The sequence below is a fragment of the Thrips palmi genome, unplaced genomic scaffold (genome assembly GCF_012932325.1).
Source record: "Thrips palmi isolate BJ-2018 unplaced genomic scaffold, TpBJ-2018v1 HiC_scaffold_15, whole genome shotgun sequence".
Lineage (NCBI taxonomy): Eukaryota > Metazoa > Arthropoda > Insecta > Thysanoptera > Thripidae > Thrips > Thrips palmi.
The window spans coordinates 1410507-1438290 of NW_023144624.1; the positions used below are offsets into that span (position 1 = coordinate 1410507).

General features: G+C 60.0%; 2 protein-coding genes across 10 annotated transcripts; one reads left to right on the top strand and one right to left on the bottom strand.

Annotated features, from left to right (window-relative positions):
- Positions 1-451: 451 nt before the first annotated feature.
- On the top strand, positions 452-3318 carry LOC117641464 (kynurenine--oxoglutarate transaminase 3). Of its 9 annotated transcripts, none has more exons than XM_034378813.1 (10): positions 580-598; positions 723-841; positions 1171-1319; positions 1400-1550; positions 1661-1897; positions 1989-2235; positions 2353-2519; positions 2612-2798; positions 2875-3038; positions 3129-3318. In XM_034378813.1, exons 3-10 carry the CDS (start codon positions 1171-1173, stop codon positions 3186-3188), a joined length of 1362 nt encoding a protein of 453 aa, XP_034234704.1. In that variant the 5' UTR covers positions 580-598; positions 723-841; the 3' UTR covers positions 3189-3318. The 9 variants fall into 9 exon arrangements, with proteins under 9 accessions (XP_034234706.1, XP_034234704.1, XP_034234701.1 ...); XM_034378810.1 differs by having other exon boundaries at positions 582-648; positions 723-905; XM_034378812.1 differs by having other exon boundaries at positions 582-648.
- On the bottom strand, positions 3210-10228 carry LOC117641466 (UPF0605 protein CG18335-like). Its single transcript, XM_034378816.1, has 7 exons — positions 10044-10228; positions 9782-9920; positions 8240-8336; positions 5023-5198; positions 4647-4809; positions 3935-4172; positions 3210-3682 (listed from the first exon to the last, which is right to left on the bottom strand). Exons 1-7 carry the CDS (start codon positions 10088-10090, stop codon positions 3613-3615), a joined length of 930 nt encoding a protein of 309 aa, XP_034234707.1. The 5' UTR covers positions 10091-10228; the 3' UTR covers positions 3210-3612.
- Between the last annotated feature and the right edge of the window lie 17556 nt (positions 10229-27784).

A 27784-nucleotide genomic window follows, 5' to 3' on the forward strand; every position in this document is an offset into this window, starting at 1 on the left:
TGCAGCCGCGCGGCTGGTTCCGAAGGATCGAATCGTCGGTCTGTCTCTCTCGCACCATAGGAGCGACAGAGACAGCGATGGAACGACTCCAAGGAATGGGCCGGACGTGTCCACACACGCCGCCCCCGCCGTTCCGCTCCGCCGGACCACCGCATTCAAAACATTCCGCTCCGCCACTGACGAATGGCCGAAAACGCATGCTATGGGGATCAGGATGAGGCCATCCTTCAAGTGCTCCAGATCAAATTAGCGGTCTTGATTGCCGCACGTGCCGCGGCTTGCCGCCCGAAGCGACTTCTCAGCTCGACTCCTGGGCCTTCCCTGCCTGCCTGCCTGCCGCCAGAAGTGACTCCGTGCTTCTTGCCTTTATTCTCCTCCGTTCGGCGCCCGAGTGATCAGCCCCGTTGTGCAGACACCCCGCTTCGCTGGGCAGTTCGTTGGGTTGCCCCCCTACCCGGCTGGCTGCTGAGTAGTAGTGTGCGCTTTCGACGCGAGGTGGCGCTGCTCCGCTGCCTACCAGCTGAGTGGCGCTTCCCGGTCTCGCTCCTCCCAGGCCGAACGGCAAGTAAACAGTCGGATAGCAACAGCTTCAGTACCGGTAGGTTGCAGACGCTGCCCCAAGGTCGAGGAAAAGTTACGACAACTCGTGTATGCCTGACCGTCAACTTCTGTAATGCCATGTTGTCATTGAGCGACAGACGTTTGAACTGAAGTTCCCGCAGGAAACCAGCAAACAAACTACGTCATTCATTGGTGGACTGCATTAGTATTCACTCTTTCGTTCACTACGCCTACAAACTCGATAAGCGTGCCATTCAGCTAAGCAGTGCTGCCGCAGCCGGTGAGACCTCTGACCATCTCTTCTATCTTCTTATCTTGTTGACTTGGGCCGGGTAGAAGTAAAGGCAAGTGGCTTGTGTAGTACCAAACCATCCTTTGAGTAGGTATTCATTGGTCTCGCCTATTTCTATGCCGAATGGCAGCTGCTTGTCTGATTTGCACGCTAAACTTTCAAAGTCTTCAATGCTGCCATCTGCTACTTCGCATAACAATTGTCACTTGGATTACTGAATACTGTTGCTCTGAGATTTGACAATACATATTTCCTAACCAAGTAAATGTCATGCAATAATAATGGCTCATTCAGCTTGTCTGACTGTTATGTTGCAGATGTTTGTGGCTCGCCAAGGCCTTCAAGCTCTTTCAAAAGCCTTACCATCAACGACATCTTATCTCCAGAAAAGATCTCTAGCTGCAATGAGTGTGGGAAACAAATTTGATTTACCTGACCGCTATCGCGGATCAGAAAAGAGTGTTTGGTAAGGTCATCTAAAAGTTCAATTTTGGGCAAGAGTTATTTGATGTTTTTAAAATTTTACACTTGGTTAATTTTTGGCAGGGTTGAGTATATACAGTTAGCACAGGAAACTCAACCGCTCAATCTTGGCCAAGGGTTTCCTGATTTCGCAGCGCCAGACCATGTTACTAAATCATTAGCTGAGGCCTGTACTGGAGAAAATGTTCTTCTGAATCAGTACACACGTGGATTTGTAAGTATTGTTTTTCTAAATTTTGTAGGCTCTTGTATTTTATTTTTCTGGATAATCTGGCCCCTACTCTACTTGTGATGCAAACTAACCTTTTTGCTTTTTTTTTATAGGGCCACCTACGATTGGTCAAGGCGCTGAGTCAGCTGTATTCAAAAGTTATCGGTCGCTCAATTGATCCTGCAACTGAGGTGCTAGTCACTGCTGGTGCATATGAAGCTCTCTTTGCAACAATTATGGGACATACTGGCCCTGGTGATGAAGTTATCATCATTGAACCTTTCTTTGACTGTTATGAGCCCATGGTACGGTCAGCAGGAGGTACTCCCAAGTTTATACCTCTTAAACTGGTATGTAAAGTGTACTTCCAACAATTTCTACATTTATAAGATGGGAGATTTTAAAAATATTGAGAGACGGTGAAATATTTTGAATTTTCAGGTAAAATCAGGTCCTGGCCCAATTTCATCAGGTGATTGGAAACTTGATGTCAATCAGCTGTCGTCAATGTTCAACAGCAAAACAAAATCCATCATTGTCAACACACCCCACAACCCTATCGGGAAAGTATTTACTCAGGAAGAGCTAACAGTCATTGCAGACCTGTGCAAGAAGTGGAATGTTCTGTGCATCTCTGATGAAGTGTATGAGTGGATGGTTTATAAGCCTTTCAAACATATTAGAATGGGTAAGTTTTGGCCTTCTCATTTATGGAGAGAGGGTAAAGTGCTCTACATGTCATGTTAAAATATAGGTATTGCACTGAGTATCCCATTGACTGAGTGAAATATTTGTGATCCCTCAGCTACCCTACCTGGAATGTGGGAGCGCACCATTACTATTGGATCAGCAGGAAAGACATTCAGCGTCACTGGCTGGAAGACTGGTTGGGCGTACGGACCTGCGGAACTCATGAAGAATCCCATGACAGTGCATCAGAACTGTGTTTACACTTGCACTACTCCAGTGCAGGTAGGTTTTTGAACGAATAAGAGTAGATAGATTAGTTTGACTTCCATCAAATTGTTCTATTTCATCAAAAATATTTTTTTCTTTCTTTTCAGGAAGCAGTTGCTAGAGGATTTGAGTTTGAAATGTCAAGAATGGACTCTCCTGAGTGCTATTTTTATAGCCTTGCTGAAGAGCTCTTGCCCAAGAGAGACTTCATGGCCAAATTTCTCAGTGAAGTTGGAATGGTTCCCACAGTTCCAGAAGGTGGCTACTTCATGATAGCTGATTGGACTCCTCTCGGTAGGTTTTATTTGAGAAATGTTTTCTTTTGAAGTAAACCGCTTTGATCACACGAGTTCTCTAAATGTGCTTACAGCCAACAAAGTGGATCTCAGCCAAGAAAAGGATAAGTACCGAGACTACAAGTTCACCAAATGGATGTCCAAAAATGTGAAGCTACAAGGTATTCCCCCGTCAGCATTCTACAGTGAGCCAAACAAGCATCTCATTGAAGATTATGTGCGCTACTGTTTTATCAAGGTGAGCCCTATTGTTCTGAAAATAATAATCTTAAGAGTTTGTCAATGCCTAAAGACTGTTTTTATCATGTGCCTTGCTTTGTGTTTGCAGAAAGATGAAAACTTGCAGAAGGCTGCAGAAATTTTACAAAAGTGGAAGGGAAGCAAGTAGTGTGGAAGATATTTGGGATGCTTTTTGTTATATTTTATGTAGGTGTTTTGTTTTCATATGAATCTTTATATATTATGTATGTAGGACTTTAAGAACCATAAGAATATAATTTATAAGTTTGTGCCATGTACCTGACCTTTGGATGACCCAATGTTGAGGTATTATTTATTTGTCATGAAGATTCTTGAAAATATTTTAAACAGTATAATGCACCTTTTGCTTTTATTTTACGTTTGTTTCTCAATAGCATTTTCATTTTGTGATATGTTTTGTGATAATTATTCTTCCATACCTTTTAATATCATTTAAAAGTATGGTTTGCTGATTTGGTTGTTACATGTTACTTCATGTTAAAGTTGTTTTGCCCCCATCAATTTCACAGAATAAAATTCTACTTGCATATTTTTTAACTGGTGCTGTGTCTTCAAGTTGTGTAGTCTCCCCTCAGCCACCTTTTACCATCTCTGGAGTCGCTTCCGTATGTTCGTCCATACCTGGAAAGAAACAAAGTTTTAAAGGGTCAAAACATGACAATCAATGTTGGCCTAATTGATTAACAGGTCACTTGTCTCATTAGGCATGCAAAACTGTTTTTCTTCAAAGAAAAAGCAGTCAAATTTTAAAAAATTAAATGACTTGCTGATACTTGTTTTACGAGATACTCAGTGCGCGGTCCATGGGGCGCGATACACCAGGCCAAGCCCCTCTACACTACACTAGGTGGTCTAGGTCAGACGAGTGCCCACCGGAACTTGGCGCCGGGGAGGTGGCCGACGTAGTGCGGCAGCAGGGCGACGTGCTTGTGGTAGATCTCGGGCGGGGTGATGAGCAGCGGCGGGTCGGGCTGCACCACGCCGACGGGGGCCCACTCGGTGCTCTGCCGGCGCCGGTAGTTGTGGGTGAAGTCGCACAGGGCCGAGTTGGTGAGCGCCTGGCTGGTCTGGCCGTAGCGCGCCATGCCGTAGGGCACGTGGCCCGTGTAGCCTGTGGGCAGGGCGGGCAGGGCAGTGAGTTTGGTTTAGGCAACACGTCGCTCAATGACAGAAATGGAGCAGCCCGAATGAGTTCGAGTCGTCGTGTCCTGGCGGTCCTGGTCCTGACCCGAGGGGGCGAGCTGTAGGCTCTGGCGGGCGAAGGTCTGGTTCACTCGCTGTATGGACGCCATTGTCCTGTCTGTCTCTAGGTCCTCTAGGTCTAGCGCTGAGTGGCTTCAAGCGGCCCACGCGGCAAATTTAGAAGGGGCGAAGGAATGAATGGGTTGAGTTCGGTTTTCGATTCGGTAGTCCGGGAGCGGTTCGGCAGTCCGGACACATTGTTGAGGGTGGGGGCCGAGCTTCGGGAAGCGTTCGGGTCTCGAGGTCTAGAGCTCGGGTGCCGAGCGCCGGCGAGGTACGCAACCCATCGGGCGCGCCTGCTTGGAGGGCGGCCTCGGAGGAAGGAACATTGTCGCGTACGTACCGAGCACGAAGTACTTCTCCGGGTCGTTGGGGTCGGCGAAGTAGGGCGAGATGGTGTTCCTGGCCGGCGGCACGGCGGCCTCGGGGGCGCACACGTGCCTGATGACGCCCGTCATCTCCGGCCGCACCATGTAGAGCGGCATCTTCCACTGGTTGGCTTGCACCTGCCACAAGCCGGCCGAGATTCTCGTGTAGGATGTCGACAGGGAATGACAACTTAGTACACACAAATGCAGAAGGGTCACAAATATTCCCCCACAAAAAAAACATTAACTTGTTTCAAAACTTTTTCTGGCGACTCTAAATGAACCTTTCCTCTGTCGCCACCAGACTAAAGTAGGAAATGGCACAAGAAGAAGAAATTTGTGTCTGCAGACCATGCGGTCCAGGAGGTCCCTGGGCTCGGCGGCGTTGTTCTGCAGGTGCTGCGTGCGCACGATCTGGTTCCTGGTGGCGCGCGCCTTGCGCTGCTGCTGCTCGAAGTCGGACAGCGCGGCCGCCGCCGCCGCCGTGAAGCGCTGCCCGGACTGGCCGCGGATCCTCGGCAGGAAGCCTGTCGGGCAGGACGGCAGTCGCTTCGTCACTCCGTCTCTCTCGCACCCACCCCTCAGCGGCACCCACGCCACGAGTGCGACAGAAACAGAGCGCGACCAAGTGGCTGTCAAGGGAGTGACGGCGCGACCAAGTGGCTGTCAAGGGAGTGACGGCGCGACCAAGTGGCTGTCAAGGGAGTGACGGCGCGACCAAGTGGCTGTCAAGGGAGTGACGGCGCGACCAAGTGGCTGTCAAGGGAGTGACGGCGCGACCAAGTGGCTGTCAAGGGAGTGACGGCGCGACCAGGGCTGTCAAGTGGAGTGCGGCGCCGGGTGTCAAGGGAGTGACGGCGCGACCAAGTGGCTGTCAAGGGAGTGACGGCGCGACCAAGTGGCTGTCAAGGGAGTGACGGCGCGACGTGCGAGGGCCGCAGCCCGCAGGCGGCTTCCTGGCGCTGCGGCCGCCGCGTGTGAGTGTCGTGTGCACCACACTGTGCAACGCCCCGGGCGCCAACGCCCAGCCCACCACACTGCCAGAAAACGACAGCGGCCGGCCGCGACAAACTATGGACTGTATTTTCTTTGCCCGCTTAAAAGTGAAATATCGAGCGAGAAAAGGTCACGGTTTCGAACGCTGCTCTTAATTAAAACTTTAAGCAATTGGCCGCACTCTACGCTGCGACCGTCGGCGCCATTGCGGCGGGCCCCCTTCCAAGAGCGGGTGGTCTAGTCTCGCCTGGTCTCGCCGCCACCTCGGTCGCACGGTGCTGCACTCCTTGCGCTCCCTAATACGTGCGACCGCGACCCGTACCCGGTACCCTACCCCGACCGCGACCGGCCGCCCGTGAGAACGCAGCGACGCCGCGACGCATCGCGTCACTACGGCTGGGGGACTGGGAACTGGGGACCGGGCCGGGCCGGGGCCGCTCGCCGGCTGGGGCATGGCTGGCAAGGCAAGGCTGGCGCAACGCGATATCGACAATAAATTGTCTGCAAAACGGCGTGCGCAGCCCGCAGTCCGCAGTCCCAGTGGCCTTTAATGCGAGCAGCGCCCCAGCGCGGCCAATCCTGGAACCAGCAAGAACCAGCCAGCCAGCGCCTCGCCCTCGCCGCAGTGCCTGCCGTAGGCAAGACCTATAGGTCTCGTCGCTATCTACCCTTGGTCTCCGCGGTCTCCTCCAGACAAACCTCCGCCGAATAAATCACGACTCGGCATGCTGCAGTCTGATTCCGAGAGTCGCTTTCATCGCTCTGCCTCTCTCGCACTCGCGGGGCGTCCCGTATCGGTGCGAGAGAGACAGAGCGACGATGACGACCCTCGGAATCGGCCTGCTGCGCGTGGCTGCGGCGGCGACCGAGCCCGACAGAGCGCCTGCGAGGTAGGCAATAAGCGGCGGTTCGGCGCACGCGTGTGCGCCGGGGTGCGTGTCTCCGGGCGCTTGCGATTGCGATTAATGGCTGGACCACAAGGACTGTCCAAACGGCGGCCTAGCCTTGCTGCAGGGCGCGTGGTGTAAGTGCGTAAGGCACCCTAGCCTCCAGGCCCACCCCGTCGCGCTGGGGCTCGGGCCACGGAGGCGGCAGTCACGGTCACGCCCGGCGGCCCGGGCCGCGTTGCGTACTCTGCCCCGAGCTGGCCGTGCACGCCGTGCTCGCCGTGCTGCACGGGTCATGGCGCGGCGGAAGGCCGGGGAGGCCGGGAAGGCCCTCCTCTCCTCTCCCCGCGATGGCACTGCTCCTTGTTCGTTCCGATTCCGCGGCCCGGACCGTGACGACGAGGATACGGCGGCCACGCGGGCGCCACGTTGCACAAGGCAGGGCCGCGCCGGCAGGGCGCGCGTGTCCGGCACGCCACGCCACGCCACGAGCCGACGTGTCGTAACCCAGGCGGGACCACAACAACAAGCCGCTCCGTGCGCTGCCCGCGCCCAGCCGCCCCCGCCCCCTTCGCCGCCCCCGCCGCCCCTTCACGCTACCCTGGCCCCGCTATGCCTCCGGCCTGCCTGCCTGCCTGCGCGGCGCGTGGCTGCGCGCGGCAAGGCGGTGTCATGACCCGAAAGCCACTTCGCACAGCGCCACCGCTACCCCGGCGGCTCGGCGGACTCGGCAGCTGTTGCTCATTAAAAACGCAATGCAAACACAGCCGTCCGGGTCGGGCCGGGCCGGGCCGCTCCGGGGCCGTAACGCCGTGCTCGCCGGGTAACTGCGGCCGGGACCGCTGCAGCTCCGCGGCCGAGGAGCTCGCCTTCGCCGGAGCCTTTCGTGCTCAGTAAGCCAGCGGGAGTCTACGAGATCCGCGTTCGGCATAAATCGGAACAAATCCTCCAAAAATATTTGGCTGACAATTCAGTGTCAAAGTTGTCTCGGTTTTGATGAGCTGCTTCTCAAAATTTCAAGTGGCGGTGATGCTTTCTCTCTCCTTCGACCCCGAATTTCAGTGAATTTCGCGCAGATGGCGCCGTTTTGAAACAGTTTATTCTCCTCCTCGCACTTTGTTTTGCAAATTTTCACACTTGCTCCGATTTGGCGGGAATGTTCGCTTCCCGTTGCAGTGCACAGGGGGCCTCGCTCCTCGCCCCTCCCGCTGGGATGCTGGCCGTCAGACTGTGCCCTGCACTGCACTGCACACGGGCGCCGTGGCCGCGGAGCCGCGGAGCCGCGAAGCTGCGAAGCCCCGCCGCGGCCCAGGAAGTTACATCGCGGCTCGGCGAGGCAGAGGGGCCGAAGCGGCCGAAGGGCCTGGGCCAAAGGGGTACAAAAGCCTCGCCTTGCCACACAGACGCCGCGACGCGCCGGCGGAAGGGAGGAGCAGGGGAAGGGTGCTGCTTTCCGCCGACAAGAAAACAAAAGGGGGGCCTTCGCGGGCCGGGCAGGGCGGCAGCAGAGCCTAGCGCCGCAACGGCAACGGCCCAACTAGGAGTCGCCGTCACAAGTCAAGAACCGGCCAACCGATTTGCTCACATAAGCTTATGCGCTCAAAAGCCTAAAGACGGTAAACGGTGTTTTTAGCGGGGGAGAGGGAGGGGTTATGTTGTCGTTATTATTGTTGTTGTGCACTCACCCTCGTAGCCCGGAATGACGGGGTGCTGGTACACGGGGTCACCGTATCGGAACCGGCTCTGCACGATGTCGACGTCATTTTCGCTGGGCCGCGTCACCTGAAAAAAAAAGATAATTTCTCTTTTGTATGATTGAAATTTAGGTTTGTTGTCGTACTTTTTTAATCGAAGGGAAAAGCGATTTAAACAAAAAAACGGAGAGGGCGGTGCTGTGCTGCGCGCTGCGCGGCCCGACGACGACGCTTTCGTTTATTCGGGCCGCCTCGCCTCCGCGTGGGACTGTCGGGACCGCCAGCAGGCCAGGACCGTCCTGACGCAATGTCTCCATAATCTGAATGCTCTGGGACGGCACGGGAGCGCGGCGCCGAGGAGGGGGGGGGAGTATGGTAATGGGCTGGCGCCGTGCTTTGCAGCCTCGCAGTTCATGAGAAGAAAGCTTGACTTGCAGTGTGCACAGCGCGTACCGAGGACCGCGGACCGAGGACGGGTTAGGTCAGCCGGCGTCTGTCACTTTACGGTGACTCACGGGCGCACTCTGTATGTCGACGCGGAAATTCCAACAGTGCGGTTCCCATTCAATTTCAAATGTAGGTCAGGTTGTGCCGTCTGCTAAAGCGGATTACCCGCGTTGCCAACCTGTCGAAGCTTAAGGGGCTGAAGATGATCCGCTTGCGCAAGAAACACTGCGACGCGTTTTGGCAAATTTATCAAGTCAACGTTCATATTTATTGCTGTTGCGATTTTTTCGGGCGTGACTTCAATCAGTGCAGTCGCGGGATTTTTTTTTCACCAACAGATTATGCGCGCTGCATAAATGTGAGCTCAAAGTGGAGTCTCCATAAAAAATGCTGTCACCCTAAAAAGAAACATGGCCTCGCTTCATTAAGTCATAAATAATGAAAATATTTTGGCCCCTTTTTTTTTCTTTTTTCGCTGCTGTGCGTGGACATGACGACAGGCAGCTTCCTGAAGGCGGAGGCGCGATGACGGTGCGGACAGGGCGAGGCGGGGCGAGGCGGGGCGAGGCGGGGCGGGGCGGGGGCAAGGTGCGCGGCCCGGCGTCCGTGACTGTACTAAACGCTTGCCTGCCCATCCACCACGCCGCGCCGACGCCGTGCCCACCGCGAGCAAGGCCGGTGCCGTGGTGCCGCGGTACGGTGGCCGCGGCGCGGCGGGGCGACGCCCTCAGCCCTCGGCCGCGGCCCGGCACGGCACGGTGGGCACGGCGGGCACGGTGACTGCCTTCGCACTGTCTTCGCGGTGTCTCTGCCGCGCCACAACGTCAACAAAGTGGCAGACACCGGACGAACATTCGGCAGTTGCGTTTCATGATTCAAAATTAGGCAATTTTCGTCAGGCAGACAAAAAACACTGCGAGAAAGAAAAAACAGAACTCAAGGGCAAGTGTTTTCTTTCGAGCGCTATCTGGTTTTACACAAAAAGTAATGAAAGAAGAGAACTATTGCAAATTTGATTTTCTACCGGTGCATGTCTTATTGTCGGTGCAGTCCGAGGCCCGGACACGGCCGGACAGGACAGGGTACCTGGTAGTTGTCGCTGGATCGGTCCGACAGCACCAGCTTGTCCGCGAGCTGGACGTGAGGGTCCAGCATGATCTTGTGCGTCGTCTTGCCAAAGGTCTCTCCGATGCGGTACCGGTACTGCGGCACATAGCCGGTGTACCTGCACCACGCGTAGAATGCACATCAACCTCTCAAAAACACCAGCAAAAACTTTTTTATTTTTTCTAAAATGTAGTCATAATTTTGTGGTGACAGTAACGGTTTAGTAGTGCTATTCACTCACCCTGGCACCATCAAGGGCTGGGGTGTCTCGAAAAGTGCCACCGACATCTTCAATGGATTCTGTGTTCACTTGCAATTTGGAAAGGGTAGCTTCTTTATGTGTTAGTTCTCTTTTTTTGGTGTTTTTAAAATGTTTTTTTAGCCTCGGCGGGAAAAGATTACTTGAATTTTGAACAATGGGACCGAATGGGGCACCCCCTAGCAACCGCGCCGGTGGCGGGTCTGGGGCCTGCCGTGCCGGGCCAGGCCGGGCGGGCGCGCTGGCGGGAGCGCTGCGCGCAACAGATGAGCACAGATTGCCAACCCTCAGATTCTTTCGCCAGTTCGGCCGACGGGAACTAGAAGTAACTGGAAAGCATGGGGAGAATGCCATGGTCATGTTGTGCCATGCGATGATTGATATCTTTCGGTAGGGTCGCCGTGGAGTGATTAGGGGACAACCGGTAAAGCACGTCACAACACTGCCAAACACGCACACCAATTTTTACGACAGTTTTTTCGCTGCCCACCCTGTGCATTATTCACCCACGCCTAAAGAAGATGCATCCCCGCTGCGGCACTTCGCGTGCGGCCAAGGACTGCCGGGGTGATCTGTCGCCAGCGGCCACGGTCACGTCCACCCGCCCCGCCACCCGGCCGGGCCGAGCCCCAGCCTAGACCCCAGCCTGGCCAGCACAGCGCGCGTCAAGGAGGCCGTCGCGTCGCAAGAGCGGGTCTCGTGCCGCCGGAGTGCCGCACTGGTAGACAGGGCGGCGCCGGAAGCGACTGGAACCTGGAACTGGGACGAGACGGTACTACAGAGTACTAACTGTACGCGTCGCGCCGTGTCGGCGAGCACGGCGAGCACGCGCTGAGCATTCCGCCGTGCCGTCCGTCACGCACGCGTGTCGCACGCCTCGCACGCCTCGCACGGCGACACCGTTAATGAGTGTCGGCCGGGTCAACGAATCGCCTCGACGCTTTGACATGCACGTCGCGGTCAAACATTTTGCGCTGGCCATTAACTCACTCACCGGCTGCTCCATACAGCAGTGCCCCGCCATACACTCATCCCCCCCCCCCACGCACACACGTGCGTACGCACAAACCAGAGGAAAACACGCACACGCATAAGGTTCGTGGCCGTATACGGGGCGGGTGGGCCCGCTCACCTTATGCCATCTTCCGTTGCGAGCAGTCGGGGACGGGGCCACGGACGGGGCCCACAGGGACTGCAGGGGCCCAGAAGGTCCTACCGCGGCCCTGGGCACCGCGGCCCCGCGGCCCCGCGGTCCACAGGGGGCGGAGGGGCTCGCCGACTGAATACCGACTCGCGGCTCGTGGTGCCGTGCCGTGGCGTGCCGTGCCGTGCCGTGCGCTGCCATTGCAATAATTGTGGCACGACAAGACCTCGAGGACCTCGAGGACCTCGTTGGCAGACTGGCCGGCTGGCACACGACTCGTTCCCGTCGCCTTTTTGTCGCTGGCCAATCGGGATGCTCGACGGGAAGCTTGGCCGGCGGGGATTTCACAACGCCTACGCCAACGCCCCTGCCGGCGCCGCCGAGTTTGGCCGCCTGGCTGGGCCGCAAGAAATAAACAAAAATACTAACGACATTGACATTGGCTTGGCTGTGGCCCGGCGAGAAAGGCGGACGGCGGGCGGGCAGATGGGGGGCACCTCGAACGCGGAATCAGTCCATCCATCCAAGTTGCCTGGGTGAGGCGTGGAAAGAATGAACAGCTTTTGCTGAGACCAGGTAATCCTAGGAGGCTGAGTCTCGCGTGGTGGAGTGCCCACCAAGTCCCTTGTGCATGTGTGTGACTGGGCGCCCCGCCCCGCCCGCGCCCCGCCCCGCCCCGCCCCGCCCCGCCCGCCCCCGCCCCGCCCGGGCCCGGACGCATACTGTGCCATGGTGCCATGGGGACGCGGGGTGAAATGTTCCCACATTAGTTCGGAAAGTTGCGCGCGGTCGGTTTCTGGGTCACGGCGGCAGTATGAATGGCTGCTCCGGGATGTGACCGCGTGTGCGAGTGTGGGTGCGAGTCCCCACGGCGTGCACTATGCCCGGCGTTTTGTTCTGCCGTCCCGCGGTGTCCCGCCGGGCTGTACTATTTGTCTGGCTGTCCGTCGGCCTTCTCAGTCCCAGTGAAATGTCGACGCCGCATGATTGCAGGCCGCGGCGCCGCGTTGCTGCCCTTCTCCTGCACGGCGGCCTGCTCGGCCTGCTCGCGGCGCGGCGCGGCGGCCTGGCGCGCGCGGTTTCAAAAGCCCAGTCGAGTGGTGCGTGGGCGAGGCGCGACGGCCTGCTAGTACACTAGGCTGCACTGCACTGGCACACTGGCACGGCCGCACGGCGCGCGCTGCACTTTTGCTGCTGCGAAATTCTCCCACAGCGGCACAATATGGCTCATTAGAAAGGACACGCGCTCTGCTTGGCCGCGTCCACCCGCAGCAGCAGCAGCAGCACCAGCAACAACAACATCCAAACAACAAACAAAAGACGCGGCAGCAAGCAGCGTGCGTCTAGTCGTCGGACAACTGCCGGACACGGTGAGGCCGAAGTAATCCCCCTTCTGGTCCCGTTGGCACAAGTAGGCACACTGTGTAGGCACACAGTGTAGGCACGCTGGCACTTTGACACGGCGACAATGAGGCGAGGAGGCAGACTACGGCGGAGCCAAGCCTCGTGTGTGCAAAGTGCAGAGAAATTACTCGTGGAAAAGCCAACAGAGTGACAGAGGGCTCATTCCTTTGAGTGCGGTGAGGAACAGTCGAGGAAAGGGGATGCCATGGCCATGCTTCTCGCTCTGGCTGAAGAGGAAGTGGTGAAGGACCAAGACAGATCGTTCCCATAAAAGTGGCACCTCGAAGCACTGCAAGTCTCGGGTCAGGACTCTGGCCCGCTGGACCCCGCCGGACAGCAGCGAGGCCTGCATCTTCCAAGCGCGCCCCGGCCAGCCAAAGAGGTCAGGACGGCCGCTAGAGACGGAGCGCAGCGCGGCGCGGCGGCAGCCAATGAGGCGCCCGCACGGAAGGCTGGCACTGCTGGGAGTCGATGATGAGGGTGTTGGAGCTGCGAGCGGCGAGCTTCGAGCGCCAAGGCAGACAGAAGTAGACCAGCGGCCGAAGGTCGCGAGGCGATCCGTGCGGCGGGCCCGGCCCAGGAGCGTCGTTCATCTGTCTCTGTCGCACTCATGGGCCTCATGGGCCCGGCTGCGGAGCGTCGTTGATCTGTCTCTGTCGCACTCATGGGCCTCATGGGCCGCCTCGGAGCGGCCGGGGCCTGGACCGGGGCCCTGCTTGGGCTTGGCCTGGCTTGGCCTGGCTTGGCCACGCGGGGGAGGGGGCTGGGGACGCCCTTGGCAATTGGAGTTGGTTCGAGTAGGAGCCGTCGGCCTACATTGCTCGGCGTCGGCTCGGCGGCCGATGCCGCCAGGGAGCCCCACTGCCACGACGTAGTACGTAGTGGCCCGTGCGTGCGCCTCATCGCGCTTCCACTTCGCCGCGACGCCTCAGCGCCCCTCCCCTCCCCTCCCCTCCCCTCCCCCGGGGACCTTGGCGGTCGCTTTCAAATCGCCGGCCAAAGGCGAACGGGTGCGTGGGTGCGGCCGCCAGGCACTGCCGCTCATTCCGACGCCGTCTCTGTCGCACTCACGGGCCCGGCCGTCTGAAGGCGGTGCGAGAGAGAGAGAGACAGAGAGGTCGGCATGGCTCCGCAGCGGCACACGCGACACCCGAGAGCGCCCTCGCTTCGCACGCCACCCTCTAGGCGCTGTCCTGCAGCGCAGCGCAGCACGCGGCCCGGCCGCCCCGGCCATCGTCCGCGACAAGCCGACAAGCCGACAGCACGCGTCACTTTCACCCCGGCCAGGCCGTCAAGGCCATCTCTGCTGTCTCGGACTACTTTGGTGCAAAGCCGGCGAAGCCGGTGAAGCCGCGCCGTAGACGCGCGTGTGCAGGCGCAGCGCGCGTGTGCAACTTTGTAGCTAAGCCGCGTCCCGAGAGCGAAGTCCCACTCTGCGCGCGGGACACTGGAAAAAGCATGTTGGCAGAGACAGTATGTTATTTTCGGAAATACAACACTGCGGGTCGCAAGTGGAATGTCCTTCCTTGCCACTGACCTGGCCGGAGGGGAGTCCAAGTCCCTCTGCGGCTGGGAGGCAGGGCAGCCAGGGCGGGCCGGTCCGGCTGGCACGCGTGCATCCCGCCAGGCCGTCTCTCTCGCGCCCCTGCGCAACGCCCCGGGAGAGCGAGCGAGAGACTCAAGCGACGAAAGCACCGTTCGGAACCGCGAGCCTGCTCGGGGACGTCCGCGGGCGTCTGGCCGGCAGTGAGAGTGTGCGGCCCGCGGCCAGGGCCCGGCCCGGCCCGTGCGCCCCGAAGTAGGTTATTGGCGATTCGGCGCGTTGCCGCGCGTTGCCGCGCGTTGTGCCTGCAGCAGCAGCCCGCCGTCCGCCGAGCACCACGGAGCACGTCCGCCGCGTCGTGTCGTGCCTGGTGGTGCCCGGGGCGCTCCTCCGCCGGCCCGCCCGGCCCGCCCGGCCCCTACCCGCCGCTCTGCCGCTCTGCCGCTCGCACTCTCGTCGCGCCTTCCTCCCGAGCCTCTCGCGCCCCCGGCCCGGGGCCCTGGCGCCCTGGGGCCTGGGGCCAATGGGCGACGCGGCCGTGGCGCACACCTGCAGCGAAACAAGGTCACGGCGTATCACGGGGCCGGCCGGGCAGCGCAGCCAGCGCGTCAACACAGACGTCAACGCCGCGCGCCGCCCCGCCACTACACTACATGGTTGGAGCGCAAATGCGGTCAGCGAGCACTACAATTTTATGACCATTTTCGCACATCGTTATACGCGCGCTGTAGTGAACGCTTCTATTGTGCGTTCGCCATGCAGCTGTGACTGTCTTATGGTACTGTTGCTATTTATGTAGCGGCTTTGTGAAGTGGCCTTTTTGAAAATGCAACGGATTCCGACTCGATGGCGGATTAGCTACATCCAGTCAAATAGGAACGTGTCTCGAGACCGATGGAAACTGGGGCACGCCGGCAAGCTCATTGGGCTGTTCCTCGGGCTGTCCGGTCGTCCCACCGGCCGGGCCGCAGCGCGCCGCAGTGGGTCAAAGGTTGGCGAGTCGAGCCCGCGCAGGGCGGGCCGGCCGATCCTCCACGAAGCAAGCCACGATCCTGAACTTCGCCGGGCGTGGGTACCGTCCCATTGGGGCCGTGCCTGCCCGCCGTGCCTGCCCGCCGTGCCTGCCTCCAGGCCCATTCCGAACAGGGCTTTCGTCGCTCTGTCTCACTCGCACTCCCGGGGCGCCCCGTAAGGGTGCGAGAGAGACAGGCCGACATGTTCGGAGCGGCTCTGCCGGGACCCACTGGCCGAGTCGCGTCGTGCTGTGGCGCAATAGGGCACGTCAATGCACCGCCCGCCTGGATACACTGGATAGAGGGTCCCGTTCTATCCCCGATCCGCGATCCTCCTTCCTATCCCTTCTCTATCCGCAGCCGAGCTGGCAGAGCTTCCGTTCGTCAGCCCGCTCCTCGCTGCTCTCTTGTGTCGGCTGGGACAACGTCCGCGATGGGGATGCAGCGTGCAACACTGTGGGTAGCCATGCAGCTAGCCATGCAGCTAGCCATGCAGCCAGCGCGGCAACGTAACTCAACGTAACGCTTTCACTGTTTCCAATTGGCTGGGCTTAAACGGCCCGGTGCGCCCGGTGCACCCCGCGCCGCCGGCAGCACCCACATGACCGCCTCGGAGGCGTGCTCACGGCGTGCCCGCGCGACACCGCGCCGCAGCGTGCCTCGGCCTCTTCGTCGCTCTGTCTCTCTCACTCACAAACTCCCCGTGAGAGTGTGACATGACAGAGCGACGAGGCGATCCTTCAGGTCCAGGGAACCTGCAAGAAGGTATACGAACACACAGTGTAACGAGAAACAGCGCGCAACAGTCCTGTTCCCGAAATGAAAGGATTTTTTCGTCGACGGGCTATCGCGGAACCGATCGGAACGACGCAAATGGCCGCCCAGTGGCTCTTGGAGGCCCTGCTGCCCTTGGCTGGCTCCCTTCCAGGGTCCTTGGAGCCCTGCAGCCCGGGCCCAGGCATGGCCCAGGCCGGCCCAGGCCAAATCGGCCGAGCGAGCCAGCGGAGCCCATATCACGGTAAAAACTTTGTCGTGTTTTATAAGGACCGGTCACCTCAGCTAAGGGTCTTGGCCCCTGGTCCTTAGGGAGACCCCTCTGGCTAAGGTAGCTTCTTAGCCAAACTAGCCCAGCGCGTTCGTTTTCACGTCCGCCATTTTTAACCTCAAATTTGCCAATTGGAGGAATGCAGAAAATTAACTAATAAAACACAACGTAACATGTTTTCTTACGTAAAATTTAACGCTGAACCCGATTCTGTACTTGCTTTTCAGAAGGAAGGAAGGATTGCTGAAAGAAATTTGGATTACGTTTACGCTACGGCGCTCCCTCAGCCGACCACATATTTCACGAACTTGAATGAACCAGATCATCCAGAAGCAAACGAGCACTCGAAATGGAAAAATCGCACATTTTACCTTGGTACTTTGTAAAACTTTAACTACCTATACTCGGTTAAATTCGTTTATTGAGTGTGAAGCATCGGTAATTAGGTTATAGGCTCAACATGGTGGACACGTAAACAAACGCTTGGCTAAGGAGCTACCTTAGCCAGACGGGTTTACCTAAGGACCAGGGGCCAAGACCCTTAGCTGAGGTGACCGGTCCTTGTAAAACACGACAAAGTTTTTGCCGTGCAACGGGCCGGGCCCCATTATCGCAGCCAAAACCAAATCCGGCGCCAAATGGTCGGACGAGCCGTTTCTAATCGGCGAGCCACTCTCCCGGCAGCGCCAACCAAGGCGCCAACGCCAACGTCGCTTAGGCCTCGGCTCAGGCCGCGCGGGCAGCATCGAGACTTTTATTCCGTTTCGCGAGTCACCCAAGAAAAGGACTTGGATGCGCCCGTTGCTGCCGTGCCTCGCCGCCGCCGCGGCCCTGGGCCTGGGCCGGCCCTTCGGCCCAAGGGTCCGGGGGTCGTACTTGAGCAAGGCTGACGCCGAGCCCTCCGCGACGGCGGCCCGTCTCTCTCGCCCCGCTACGGTGCGCCTCACGAGTGCGACAGGGACAGAGTGACGAACGACGACGAACGACTCGGACTGGCGCCACGTTATCTCTCTCTCCCTCCGCGCGTTCAAATCTCCGTCATCAAGGAAAAGGCGAACGGAAAAAAGCGCCGCGGTTGCGCGACGTTTTTGCCTCCGAGGCGTATCGGCGGCATCGCGGACCCGCAGAGACAATTGTTTTTCCGCGGACCCCGAAACGCACTTAGTCGGGAATGCCCAAGCTGCGCGAGCTGCGCAAGCGGCTTGCGACTCGCGGGCAGCGGGCTGTCTAGGCTGTCCCGAGGAAAGGACTGCAAGAGGAAATCCTGCCCTGCGGCGTTGAGACCCTCTCCTCGCTTTGGCAGCCACGCGTGTAACTCTTCCGCCTCTGTCGCACCCTCCGGCCTGCCTCCGGCCTGGCCCCGGCCCGGCCCCGGCCTGGCGACGAGAGCGTCAGCCTGCTGCAGCGCGGAAAAAAGGGCGCCGGGAGAATGAATGAAAACCTCCCACGAAGCATTATTCCGGAATGATCGAAGCCCAAGCCCGCGGGCCGTGAAAACATCCCGCGCCGCAGCGCCGCGTTCGATAGGCCGGGTCTCTCTGTCTCTCTCGCGCGCCGAGCAGCGCCTCGAGAGTGTGAGAGAGACGGAGGAGTCGGGCCGCCGCTCGCTTGCACGGTTTTTCAAACGCCGCTCGGTCGCCTCCTTGGCGGCCCGGCTGCCGGCTGGCGCGCTGCGGGCCAGCCCGGGCCAGTCAGCCGGTCGGCCAGTCGGCCCGAAAAACCTTAATTTGCTACGAATTGGTCACGGCACGCCGCGGCGGGCTGCGGGGCGGAATCCCGCGTCGGAATGCCATTGGCCGTCAAATCACTCATGGGAGCGACACAGCGCAGGCAGCCCAGGCAGCGCAGCCACGGCCGTATATCGATTAAGAGGGATCGAAGGATCCCCCTCGGCCTTGTGTCCAGTCACATTCTAATTTGCAACAGTGTACAAGAACACACATTTGTCCCACAAGCGTTACCTTGAAAGACAATGGACGTCATCTGTGCCGCATGGCGCACATCTTGTCTGCCTGCCTGGTGCTCGCGGTGATGCAGCTAGGGCTTTAAAATCTGCGCGTTACAGCGCCGTACAAAATTTGGAGAAAGGAAATTGAAATCATTCCGAACTTGCAGCGTACACTACACCTCGCCAAACGGTTGCGGGGCGATTCCGGTTTTTCAATTAGCCGCCATTAAGTAATTCGGAGCGCGGCAAGTCAAAGTCGTCCCGCGGTCCGCCCCGCCCCGCCGCCGCGGCGAGCCGAATGCCTGGGCAGCTGGGGCAGCTGGGGCATAGCACGGCCCAGCCGCCTCGAAGAACCGTTCTAGCGCGAAACCACACCTTTTAACTGAAAAGAGCTTCGGCCGTCCCGGCCCGTCCCGTCCCGTCCCGTCATCGGACCGCAAATTGGTTTGTCGGACGGAAATCATCCTCGAGCAGCGCGGCGGCGCGCGGGTTCCGAAGCAGTGCTTTGTTGCCCTGTCTCTCTCGCACTCATGGGGCGTGCGGCACAGGTGCGAGAGAGACAGAAGCGACGGGGCGCCCTTTCCGAACCAGCCAAGCCAAAGGAATTCGGGGGGAAGATTCGACGATTCGGAGCGAAGGGTTTGGCGGGAAAACAAGAGGCGCGCGGTGCCGTGGCGTCGCGGGAAGCGAGAAAAACAAGTGTTAAATCCACCAGGAATCACCATCGTGACGTCAGCGCCCACGTCGAACTACTAGAGGGCTATCTCGTTCCACACCCATGAAACGAAGAGTACGTACATCGTCGTCAACGTCGTGATGGCCGTCACCAGCTCAACGGCGCTCGCGGTTCCCTCATTCCGTCGTGCAGGTGGTCGTGCGGGTGGACCGCAGAACTGGTTCGAAGAGGAGATGGGAGGCGGAATCCGCGGGCTGGCCAAGGCTGGCCGAGCCGAGGGATGCGGCGCGGACGCGGCGGCTTGGAGGGATTTGCTGGAACAACGCAGGGACGCCCTTCCTCCTCGACAGCCAGCCTGCACGGCCTGCCGCGTGGAGGGCCGTCGTGCGGCCGGCAGGGCCCTGTTGTCCAAATAAAGGAACACACACACACACACACACAGCCACACACACACACACAGCCACACAGCCACACACACAGTCACGCACACACATGGAGTCCAACCAAACAAAGGCTCTATCGGTGATTAAAATACAAGGTGCGAGAGGGAGGCGGGGAGGGGGGGGGTGATTCAAAAAGAAGGAGAAAAAGGGGGGAGGGCGGCCGCAGGGCGGCAGCATCGAGGCGAGTAGGATGCGCACTCGGCAGCCATCGCCTGGATTTTCTCGGTCGCTTAGGAACACTTGTCGAGGGGAGTCTGACACCACGCAGGGAGGCTGACACCGCGTTAGAGGCGGCTGAGTAACCACACTGTTAACCTTTCCCCCCAGCAAAGCTGCTAAATGTTGACGAAAATAGAAGTGGTTATGACTGTATGGAAATCGCTGAACGTTGGCCGAGCTCAAATAAACGATTCGCAAGACTACAAAATAACGTACACATTGCTTGCTCTTGCACCATGCTTCTAAGGCTGTCTTTTCGCAGCTTTTGCATTTCGACTCGAAACAAAGAAGGCTAAGGCTGGGGTCTGCCCACCTCCGAGGACGGCTCTTTAGCAGCCCTGCCGCGCGCGCCGTCCTTCGTCCTTGAGTCCTTGATCCGAAAGGCAATATTTGGCGACGGGTCGGCGCGGCGGCGGCCTGCCGTGCTCGATACCTTGGTGGGGACGGCGGCGGGGCGGCGAGGGGGAGGGGGAGGGGTGCGACCGATGCGGCGGCCGCCCCGCCAGCCGCCAGCCAGCCGCCGTGCCGTGCGCCAGTGCGCGCTTGGACGCCGCCAGGTGTGTTCGCCTCCCCGCCGTGCCCGTCGTCCTCAGCGACTGCCGCCCGCCCGGTGCCGATCGTCTCGCGAAGTGCCCCGCGAGCTCCGCGCCCCGCTCCCCGCTCCCTCGTGTTCCGTGCGCTCCACGGCCCCGTAGAGTGCATTTCGAACGTGCCGAACCTTCCCCCGATGTGAGGCTCGAGACCCTGCACCTCCTCCAACCCCTAGGCTGGCTTGGCAGGCAGGTAGTGGTTAGCAGCCACCGGGAATTTCAGTGAGTGCGGTGCGCTTGTGAGTGTCCGATTGTATCGGTGTGTGTGCGCTTCGACCCCAGCACCATGAAGGTCCTAACGGAGAAGAAGCCGACGCTGTCCATCTACACCGGTGTTGTGGATTACCAAGGCGATACTAACAAAAAGGTAAGGCTTTTCTTGGTCAGTGTCGAGGCGAGTGTAGAGTTGAAGGGTCACTGCGAATGCTAGTCAGCAGAGATGCCAACGCTGACATTCGCCGTTCGTGGCAAAGCCACGCACTTGGAGATGCAGTGCAATCTGCAATTCTGCGGGCGAACGGCGTGCGGCCCTTTGAACGCCATTGGGGTCGCCGTGTTTGCCTGCGACGGTCACAGCGCTGTTTGTACACTGTACGGTTCAAGTAACTTACACCTGCGAGGTGCAATGCCCCAGCCACGGCAATACTCCTGGCGCTGCGGGAGGCAGGCCGATGCAGTCGGCACTCCGCGTCCGTAGAGCCATAATGCCTGCGACTCGAGCGACTCGGCACAGGCAGGACGCGCAGAAGGCGCAGAAGGCGCAGGATGCCGGGTCCAGACACACCCAGGGGTCGGTCCAGCTGCCTCCCCAGCTGTCCTGATGCCTGCTGCACACAAAGCTTTAGCGGCTCCAGGCCATCTCGGGAAGGCGACGCGCTGCGCTGCGATGGCATGGCGATGGGCTGCGCTGGGCCGCGGCGCGGTGTGGCGCGGCGGGGCGGGGCGCGGCGGCGCGGCCGTGTGATCCATTTGTGTGTTATGGCTCCCCCTTGCATGAAGTTGCGCAAGTGTCAACCGTTGGCGTAGGCGACGACGTGCTGGTCGGCTGCGAGAGCTTTAGCCTGTCTGGAGACACTCCAGAGACACTCCAGAGACACTCCAGAGACACTCCAGAGACACTCCAGAGACACTCCAGAGACACTCTAGAGACACTCCAGCTATCTGGAACTGGAGGCTGCGTCAATTTCCTTGGCATGCCCGCGCAATGCCATCCCTGCCACCGCTCTCTCTGTCGCACTCGGGGGGCGACTCGCAGTGTGCGAGAGAGACGCGGCGACGATGTGCCCTCGGAATGAGGTGGTTGTTCCCTGGAAGCCAGCAGGCGGCCAGCAGGCGGCCGCGTCTCCGCCACCTCGCGCCGGATTAATAGTGTAGGCCGTAATAGCGCCTCCGATTCCTGGCAGCTGATTGACATTTTCTGCCGAGTCGCTAAAGGCTTCTAATTGCCGAGCTTGTCTTCCCCGCCTCCTCTCTCTCGACTCGCCGCAATTAATTTTCATTTTATTTTGGTTTCACGAGTTTTACGAGGTGGGAAAGGGACATTCCTGCCGCGGGCAGGCTCCGCGTACCTACCGCGCGTCTTCGAACGAGTTTCGAACGCCGGGCCGGGCATTCCTTTCCCTACGCATGGCCGCGGGGGCAAAGGTCCCTGCAGCGACCGTAGAACTCCTTGGCTGTGGGTTCGCGCCCCGCCCCCGCCGAAGGGCCGAGAGTGAGGCATGCCGGCGGTGTCTCCGTTCTCCGATCAGCTGACTGCCGCCCGCCCCCTCCTCGCCGGCCTGGCCCCTTGCCTGGTCCTGCAGCGATCCGCCAGTGATCCTCCCTCCTAACCTTTCATAAGTAGGACAAGTTGTGCCGCGTCGCGGCCGCCGTGGCTCGGCGGACTGGTATAGGCCGGGCAGGCCGGGCAGGCCGGGCCACGCGCTGCCGTGGGCTGTGGCAGTGTAGCCGCGCCAATGTCGGTGGGATAGTGCCCGCAGCGGCAAAGCCGGCACAGCCAGACTTCGGTGCAGGTGTGAGTGGTCCAGCCGATCCGGCGAGGCTGCGAGGCTGCGAGTGGAGGCTGGCTGCTGGCAGGCCGAAGTACCGTAGAGTTTGGCCCGCGGGCCGCCTCGCCGGGCCCAAGGCTTGCCGCCCGGCCGGCCGGCACCGCGCCGCGGATGTGTTGTGGGTGTAGCACCACGCCGATGAGCCCGATGTGGAGCTGTACGAAGGGAAGGGAATGTTGATGATGTGAACGCTGCCGGACCAGTGCTGGCCCTCACGGCCGGCCCGATGGCCCGATGGCCCCCGCGGCGCAGCGCAGCCTGCCGATGACAACCAGGAAGGCTGATGGCGTCTGCCGGGCCACCTGCAGTGCGCCGAGTGCGGCTCGGCCGGCACGGCACCTCGCTTCTGGAGCGGTGGCTGGAGCCTGGAGCGGCGCAAGCATTGCTGGAGCATCGCTGGAGTCGGAGCATTGCTGAGGCCCGGGGCCGGGGGCCGGGGGCAGTGACCCAGCCCGGCCGGCCGCCCGGTCCTGGACGATGGCGCGGTGGCGTGGCGGGGCGTGGCGGGGCAGGTGCTGCACAAAAACAACCGAATTCAAGGTTCAAGGCGCACGGCCGAAACTCTGACTCGCTGTGCCGCTGGCTGCAGGTGGCGGCCTACAGGTGGCGGCCGAGGGGCCCGGGGGGGAGGGGCCAGACCGCACAGTCCCACAGTGCCAGCGAAGCCAGCGAAGCCAGCGAAGCCAGCGACCACAGCGCGGGCCGCGGACTCGCCTCGGACAGCCCCGGCCCCGCCAACCTCCCAGCCATCCAGCAATTTCAGCCCCAGTTTCAGCGCCATGCATCTGGGTCGCAGGCTGCGCGCTGCGATCTCCATGGGGGGACGGCCTGGAGCTTTGGCCATCCCACCAACAAGGCGTGGAACTCGTTCATTCGGAGCCGTTGCAAACAGTGCGGCAAACCGGCTGTTGTAATCCCGGCTGTCATGGCGCCGTACACCCTGGAGTTCTTGGAGGAGGAGTGTGGCCGCATCCTCTCGGACACTGTGCACCTTGTGCCCTCTATCTTGGACGCTCCACCCGGCCGTCCCTGCCCATCTGCCGAACACCTCGGGCGGGCCCCCTTATTGTTAAGTGGAACGATCAGGCCGATACACCGAAGCGGCGAAAGTGCCCCAAAGCCTTTCCTCATCGGCGTGCGCGGTCTGATTGCACGCCTCGGCCGCGCCTGCCGCGCCTTCCGCGCCGCCTCCATCGACACCTCGCGCCTCGCCGCGCCTCGCCTCGCACCTGCCGAGTGATAAAATGACGCGGCGGCGCGCACGGTAGCGGCACAGCCAGCCGGGCACAGCGGCACCGACATTCCGAACAGTCACGGCGTCGCCACGGCACGGCGCCAGTGCGAGAGGGACCGAGAGGGACCGAGAGGGACGCAGCACGAAACCACTGTTCAGAGCCACGCCGCGGCAATCTGGCAGACGACTAGCAAGCAACGGGAAGAAATTCGCGGCCGGGAGTGATGGTCGGAACGGGACGGCGGTGCGGTGCTGCGCCGCGGTGCGCGCCCAGCCACTCATTTCGGCTGCGGCTTCACACGGTTTTCTGGGCGGGGCCGACGCCGGCCGGTTCGACCCATTGTAGTCAACGAGACGCTGTTTCGGACTGGACCGATGTTTTGACTGGACCCGAGTCGCTGGAGTGACGCGTTGCACTGCGGAGTCCGATACTGGCGCTGCTTGCCTCGCTTGCTAGTGGCGCTGTATGTCGGTCAAACGCCCGGGCAGGCGGGGCACTACTACTCTCGTTGTCTGAATCCGTTTGCTCAAACACCCACTCCCCTTCTCTGTTTAAAATTCCTCCGCCACATCCGGCCCGCGCTGCTCCGTCTGCCGCCGAGCGACTCCAAAAGATGGTTTCGCCGCTCTGTCTCCCTCGCGCCCCGTCCGGGACGCCCCATGAGTGCGACAGAGACAGAGCGGCGGAACGCTGCCGGACTGCCTTCGGCCCCCTCGGCCGGTGCGCCGCCTGCCGCGCCGCCATCGCCATCGCCCACTCCACTCCGGTCCGGTCTTGGGTGTCCGGTTGCGTTCGGACTCGTCCTGAGGTCTGCATGAGGAGGACGTGCAAAGCTTTCTTGGGCCGGCCGTCAGACCGTCAGGGAAAGTGTTGGGGCCCGGCGGCCGCTCCCCGCCCCGCGCCGCCCCGCCACGCCCCTCGCGGCTCGGGGTTTGTAGGCCGTCCGTTCGGTCACTGCCAGCGCCAGCACCGTCTGGATGGCGCCTCCCCGCCCCGCCCCGCGCCGCGCCGCGCCGTCTGGCTTTGACCTTAGCGTCCCTACACGGCAAGCGCGGCCAGCACGCGCGCCGCGGTGAGAAATTCCGCGTGAGGTTTGGCTGCACGACGGCGTGCTGCGTGCCGCCACCGCGCGGGCCGGTGGAAAGGTCGTGGGGATTTGGTTGCCGTCGGCCCGCTGTGGTGGTGCACACCCTCAAGTGTGAGCTGGGACCTTTTGACGACTGGCGGATTCGAGCCTGTAGCTCATTGGACGAGTCTACGTTCCTGTTTTTCTTTTGGTAGAGTGCATACCCCACAATGCTACTCTGTCTGTTCCAATCTTGGAAATCGCAAAGTTCTCCAATGACATTTGCGACTTGAGTTCCTCAGAGTAGATCGAGTGCACGTTGCTTGTCTTACGAGGAAACTGTTCCGCCTGTCTCGTCTCGCCCACCGTGCCGCCTGTCCGTCCGTCCGCCGGGCCAGCCTGCTGCAGCCTGCGGGGCCTCCTGCCCCTGACACTGGGCGCGCTGGGCGCTGAATTCCCCGACGCTGCCCCGCGGCCCCGCCGGCTGGCCGTGGCTGGCCGTGGCTGGCCGTGGCCCCACTTGGCTGTCGTGGGCGAGAAGGTGAAAGTGGTCAATAAACCTTAGGGGAAGGAAAGGTTAGGACCGCGAGGTGCTCCGGCCTGCAGCCTCGCAGTCTTCCAGGAGCTTCCTGCAGGGCAGCCTCTCGCTGGCATAATGCTCTGACACTGCTCGGCACCGAGACAGCAAAGTGCAGCAAAGTCGGCGTCCCAGCCCACACACTGCAATGCAAGAAATCAACCTTACAAGACGCGGAGCGTGTGCACACTGTTTTCCGTTTGGCAAGGAAGTGTCTCCGTGTACCTCATGAGGCTGCAGCCTCAGCCCGAGGGCGGCCTCTAGGCCAGGTCAGCCGCTGCGACCGCGCTCAAAAGACGCGTGGCCTGGTATTCGAACCGCGTCCGCGGCGTCCGCGCGGCACAATGTGCAGCAAGGGGTGGGCGCGGGAAAGCGCGCTGCCCGCGATGCCCGCGTCGCCTCTCTGGCGGCCACCCGACGCGGCCACGCGGCCACGCGGCCACGACGCTTACATGGAAACTTGCCGCTCGGCGTGCTCGAGCACCGCCACGGCGCCGCCACGGCGCCGCCACGGCACCGGCGAGGCCAAGAAGTGGGTCATTTGGGCGGACAGGGCGGCACATCCCGCAATTAACAGTGTGGCCGTGCTGCGCCGCGCTGCACTCGTTGGCGCGCGGTCCGGCGGGGCAGGCGGGGCAGGCGAGGGCGTGGCGCCGGCGTGGGAACGCTGCTCGCTGTGCCGCTGTGCTGCCAGGCGCTGCACTGCGCGCTGCGTGTCGCGGAGGGTGGGGCCTTTGTCGGTGCCGCTCGTTAGGGCACTAAACGGCCCGCGCTCCGTCTCTCTCTGTCTCTCTCGCACTCGCGGGGCGTCCCCGACCCCGGCGAGGAGTGCGAGAGAGACAGCCCACCGAAAGCACCGCAGCACGGGGGTCAAGTGCGCACTCCCCTTTCTTAGTTCGTCTTGCATACGAACAGCGGCCAGCACCCATCGTTAAAAAAAAAGTGGTTCAGGTAAGGCGAGAATGGGCAGAGAAAGGAGCATGGAAAATTGGCCACTCACTCACTCACTCACTCACTCACTCACTCACTCACTCACTCACTCACTCACTCACTCACTCACTCACTCACTCACACACACACACACACACACACACACACACACACACACACACACACACACTCGACACACGAGTGAGGCTCGGCCTGGTCTCCCGGTTCCGGGACGTTGCTGGACAAAGCTGGAACGGAGCGCGCTGGAATGTTATTAGTAAGACACGCTCTTGTTGACCTTCACGGAAAAAAATTACTTAGCTAACCTAGCTAATATTCACTAGCTAGACAGATTTAGCTGCACCGCTAAAAGTTTTATCGTTGCAGCTAATATTTAGCGGTCCCGCTAATTTTATTTAGCTGCTCTGCAAAGCATTTTAGCAAAGCAGTTTGCAGTTTAGCCGAGTAGACCTAGCCATCCTGCTAAATTTCGTTAGCTACCGAGGTGGCTAAGCGGCGAGGATAGTCTCAAGGTAGAAGACCCGACGTCGAGGAGATGGCGTGATGGCCCTTTGGGTAACGGCCCCCGCCCTCTCAATCGCTCTCGACTCCCGGGTCCGAGCCCGGCAGGGGTAAAAACCCATCGAAAACAATAACATTCTATTAGTTTTATAAAAGGGGCCCCCTTAGATGGTCGGTGAAAGGGCAGTTGAAACGAGCAGGGAAAATTTTTGGAATCCCCCTAGTCTAACCCTCCTTACTGCACAGCTAATTCGGTCCAGCTAATAAATTAGCTCACAGCACAAGGAACACACCACACAGGAACACGAATGGTTTTTAGGGTGTACAAAACTAACTTTAGTGCGCTAATTTTTTTTTAGACCGTCTTCTTGCCCGCGGCGTTCCGCGGCGTTCCGCGGCGTGCAGCGAGTCGCATTGCCCGGCCTCCCTCGCCCCACATTGTCCGCGAGGCACGCCACGCCACGCCGCAAATGCCACCGAAGTAGAAGAAAAAGGCAAGACATGCAAAGGAACAATAACAAATAACGAAATTATGGAAAGCAATAATAATGCAATCGCCATGCAAAAAGCAAGGCGGAGTCGTGACATTGGCTGCCGTGTGCCGAGGGTTCCCGCCAGGCGGCATGGGCGTAGCCAGCGTAGCCAGCGTAGCCGGGCGAACCACAACGCGCATCCGCCCTCCGCCAGCCGCCGAGCCGTTGAGCCGAGCCATGGGCGTAGCCGCGTAGCCGTGCCTCATCGGATTACCAGTCGCTGCAGTCGCCGCCAGAGACAGAGACAACCCCTCTGGAGTTTCACACCCCACGAATGGACGAAGAAACAAAAAAGCAAAGGCTTTGCAGACACTCATAAAGAACCACGCGTTTAAATTTTTGGTTTCATCTCTACATTGTTTTCGAGAGCCCCAGCACACGTTGAAGAACCCAGGAGTGCGAAAAACGTTTCCCAGGCGGTAAAATGGAGTTGAGCCGATTCTTTCGCGGGGAGTTTGCGGTGTACTGCCCAGGACGACTGGGCTGCACCGGGCTGCACCGGGCTGCACCGGGCTGCACTGACCCGTCGGCCAGTCGCATGCAGATCGGAGTGTACTTGCACGACGAGTGCCAAGGGTGGAGCGGCCAAGCCGGGCCAAGCAGCAGCGAGGAGAGGGGGGGCGCGCCCGGCGTGTAAAAGCCATATTCGACGCGCTCAAGTCGCGCACGTTTCGCGTCAGCAGCATACAGTACAGTCAACGGCGGTAGCAATGTCGAAGCGTGCACTGATAATTTCAGAGGGTTATCCGGTTTTCGTTTTTGTATCAAATTCCAGTCAGTTGAAAAG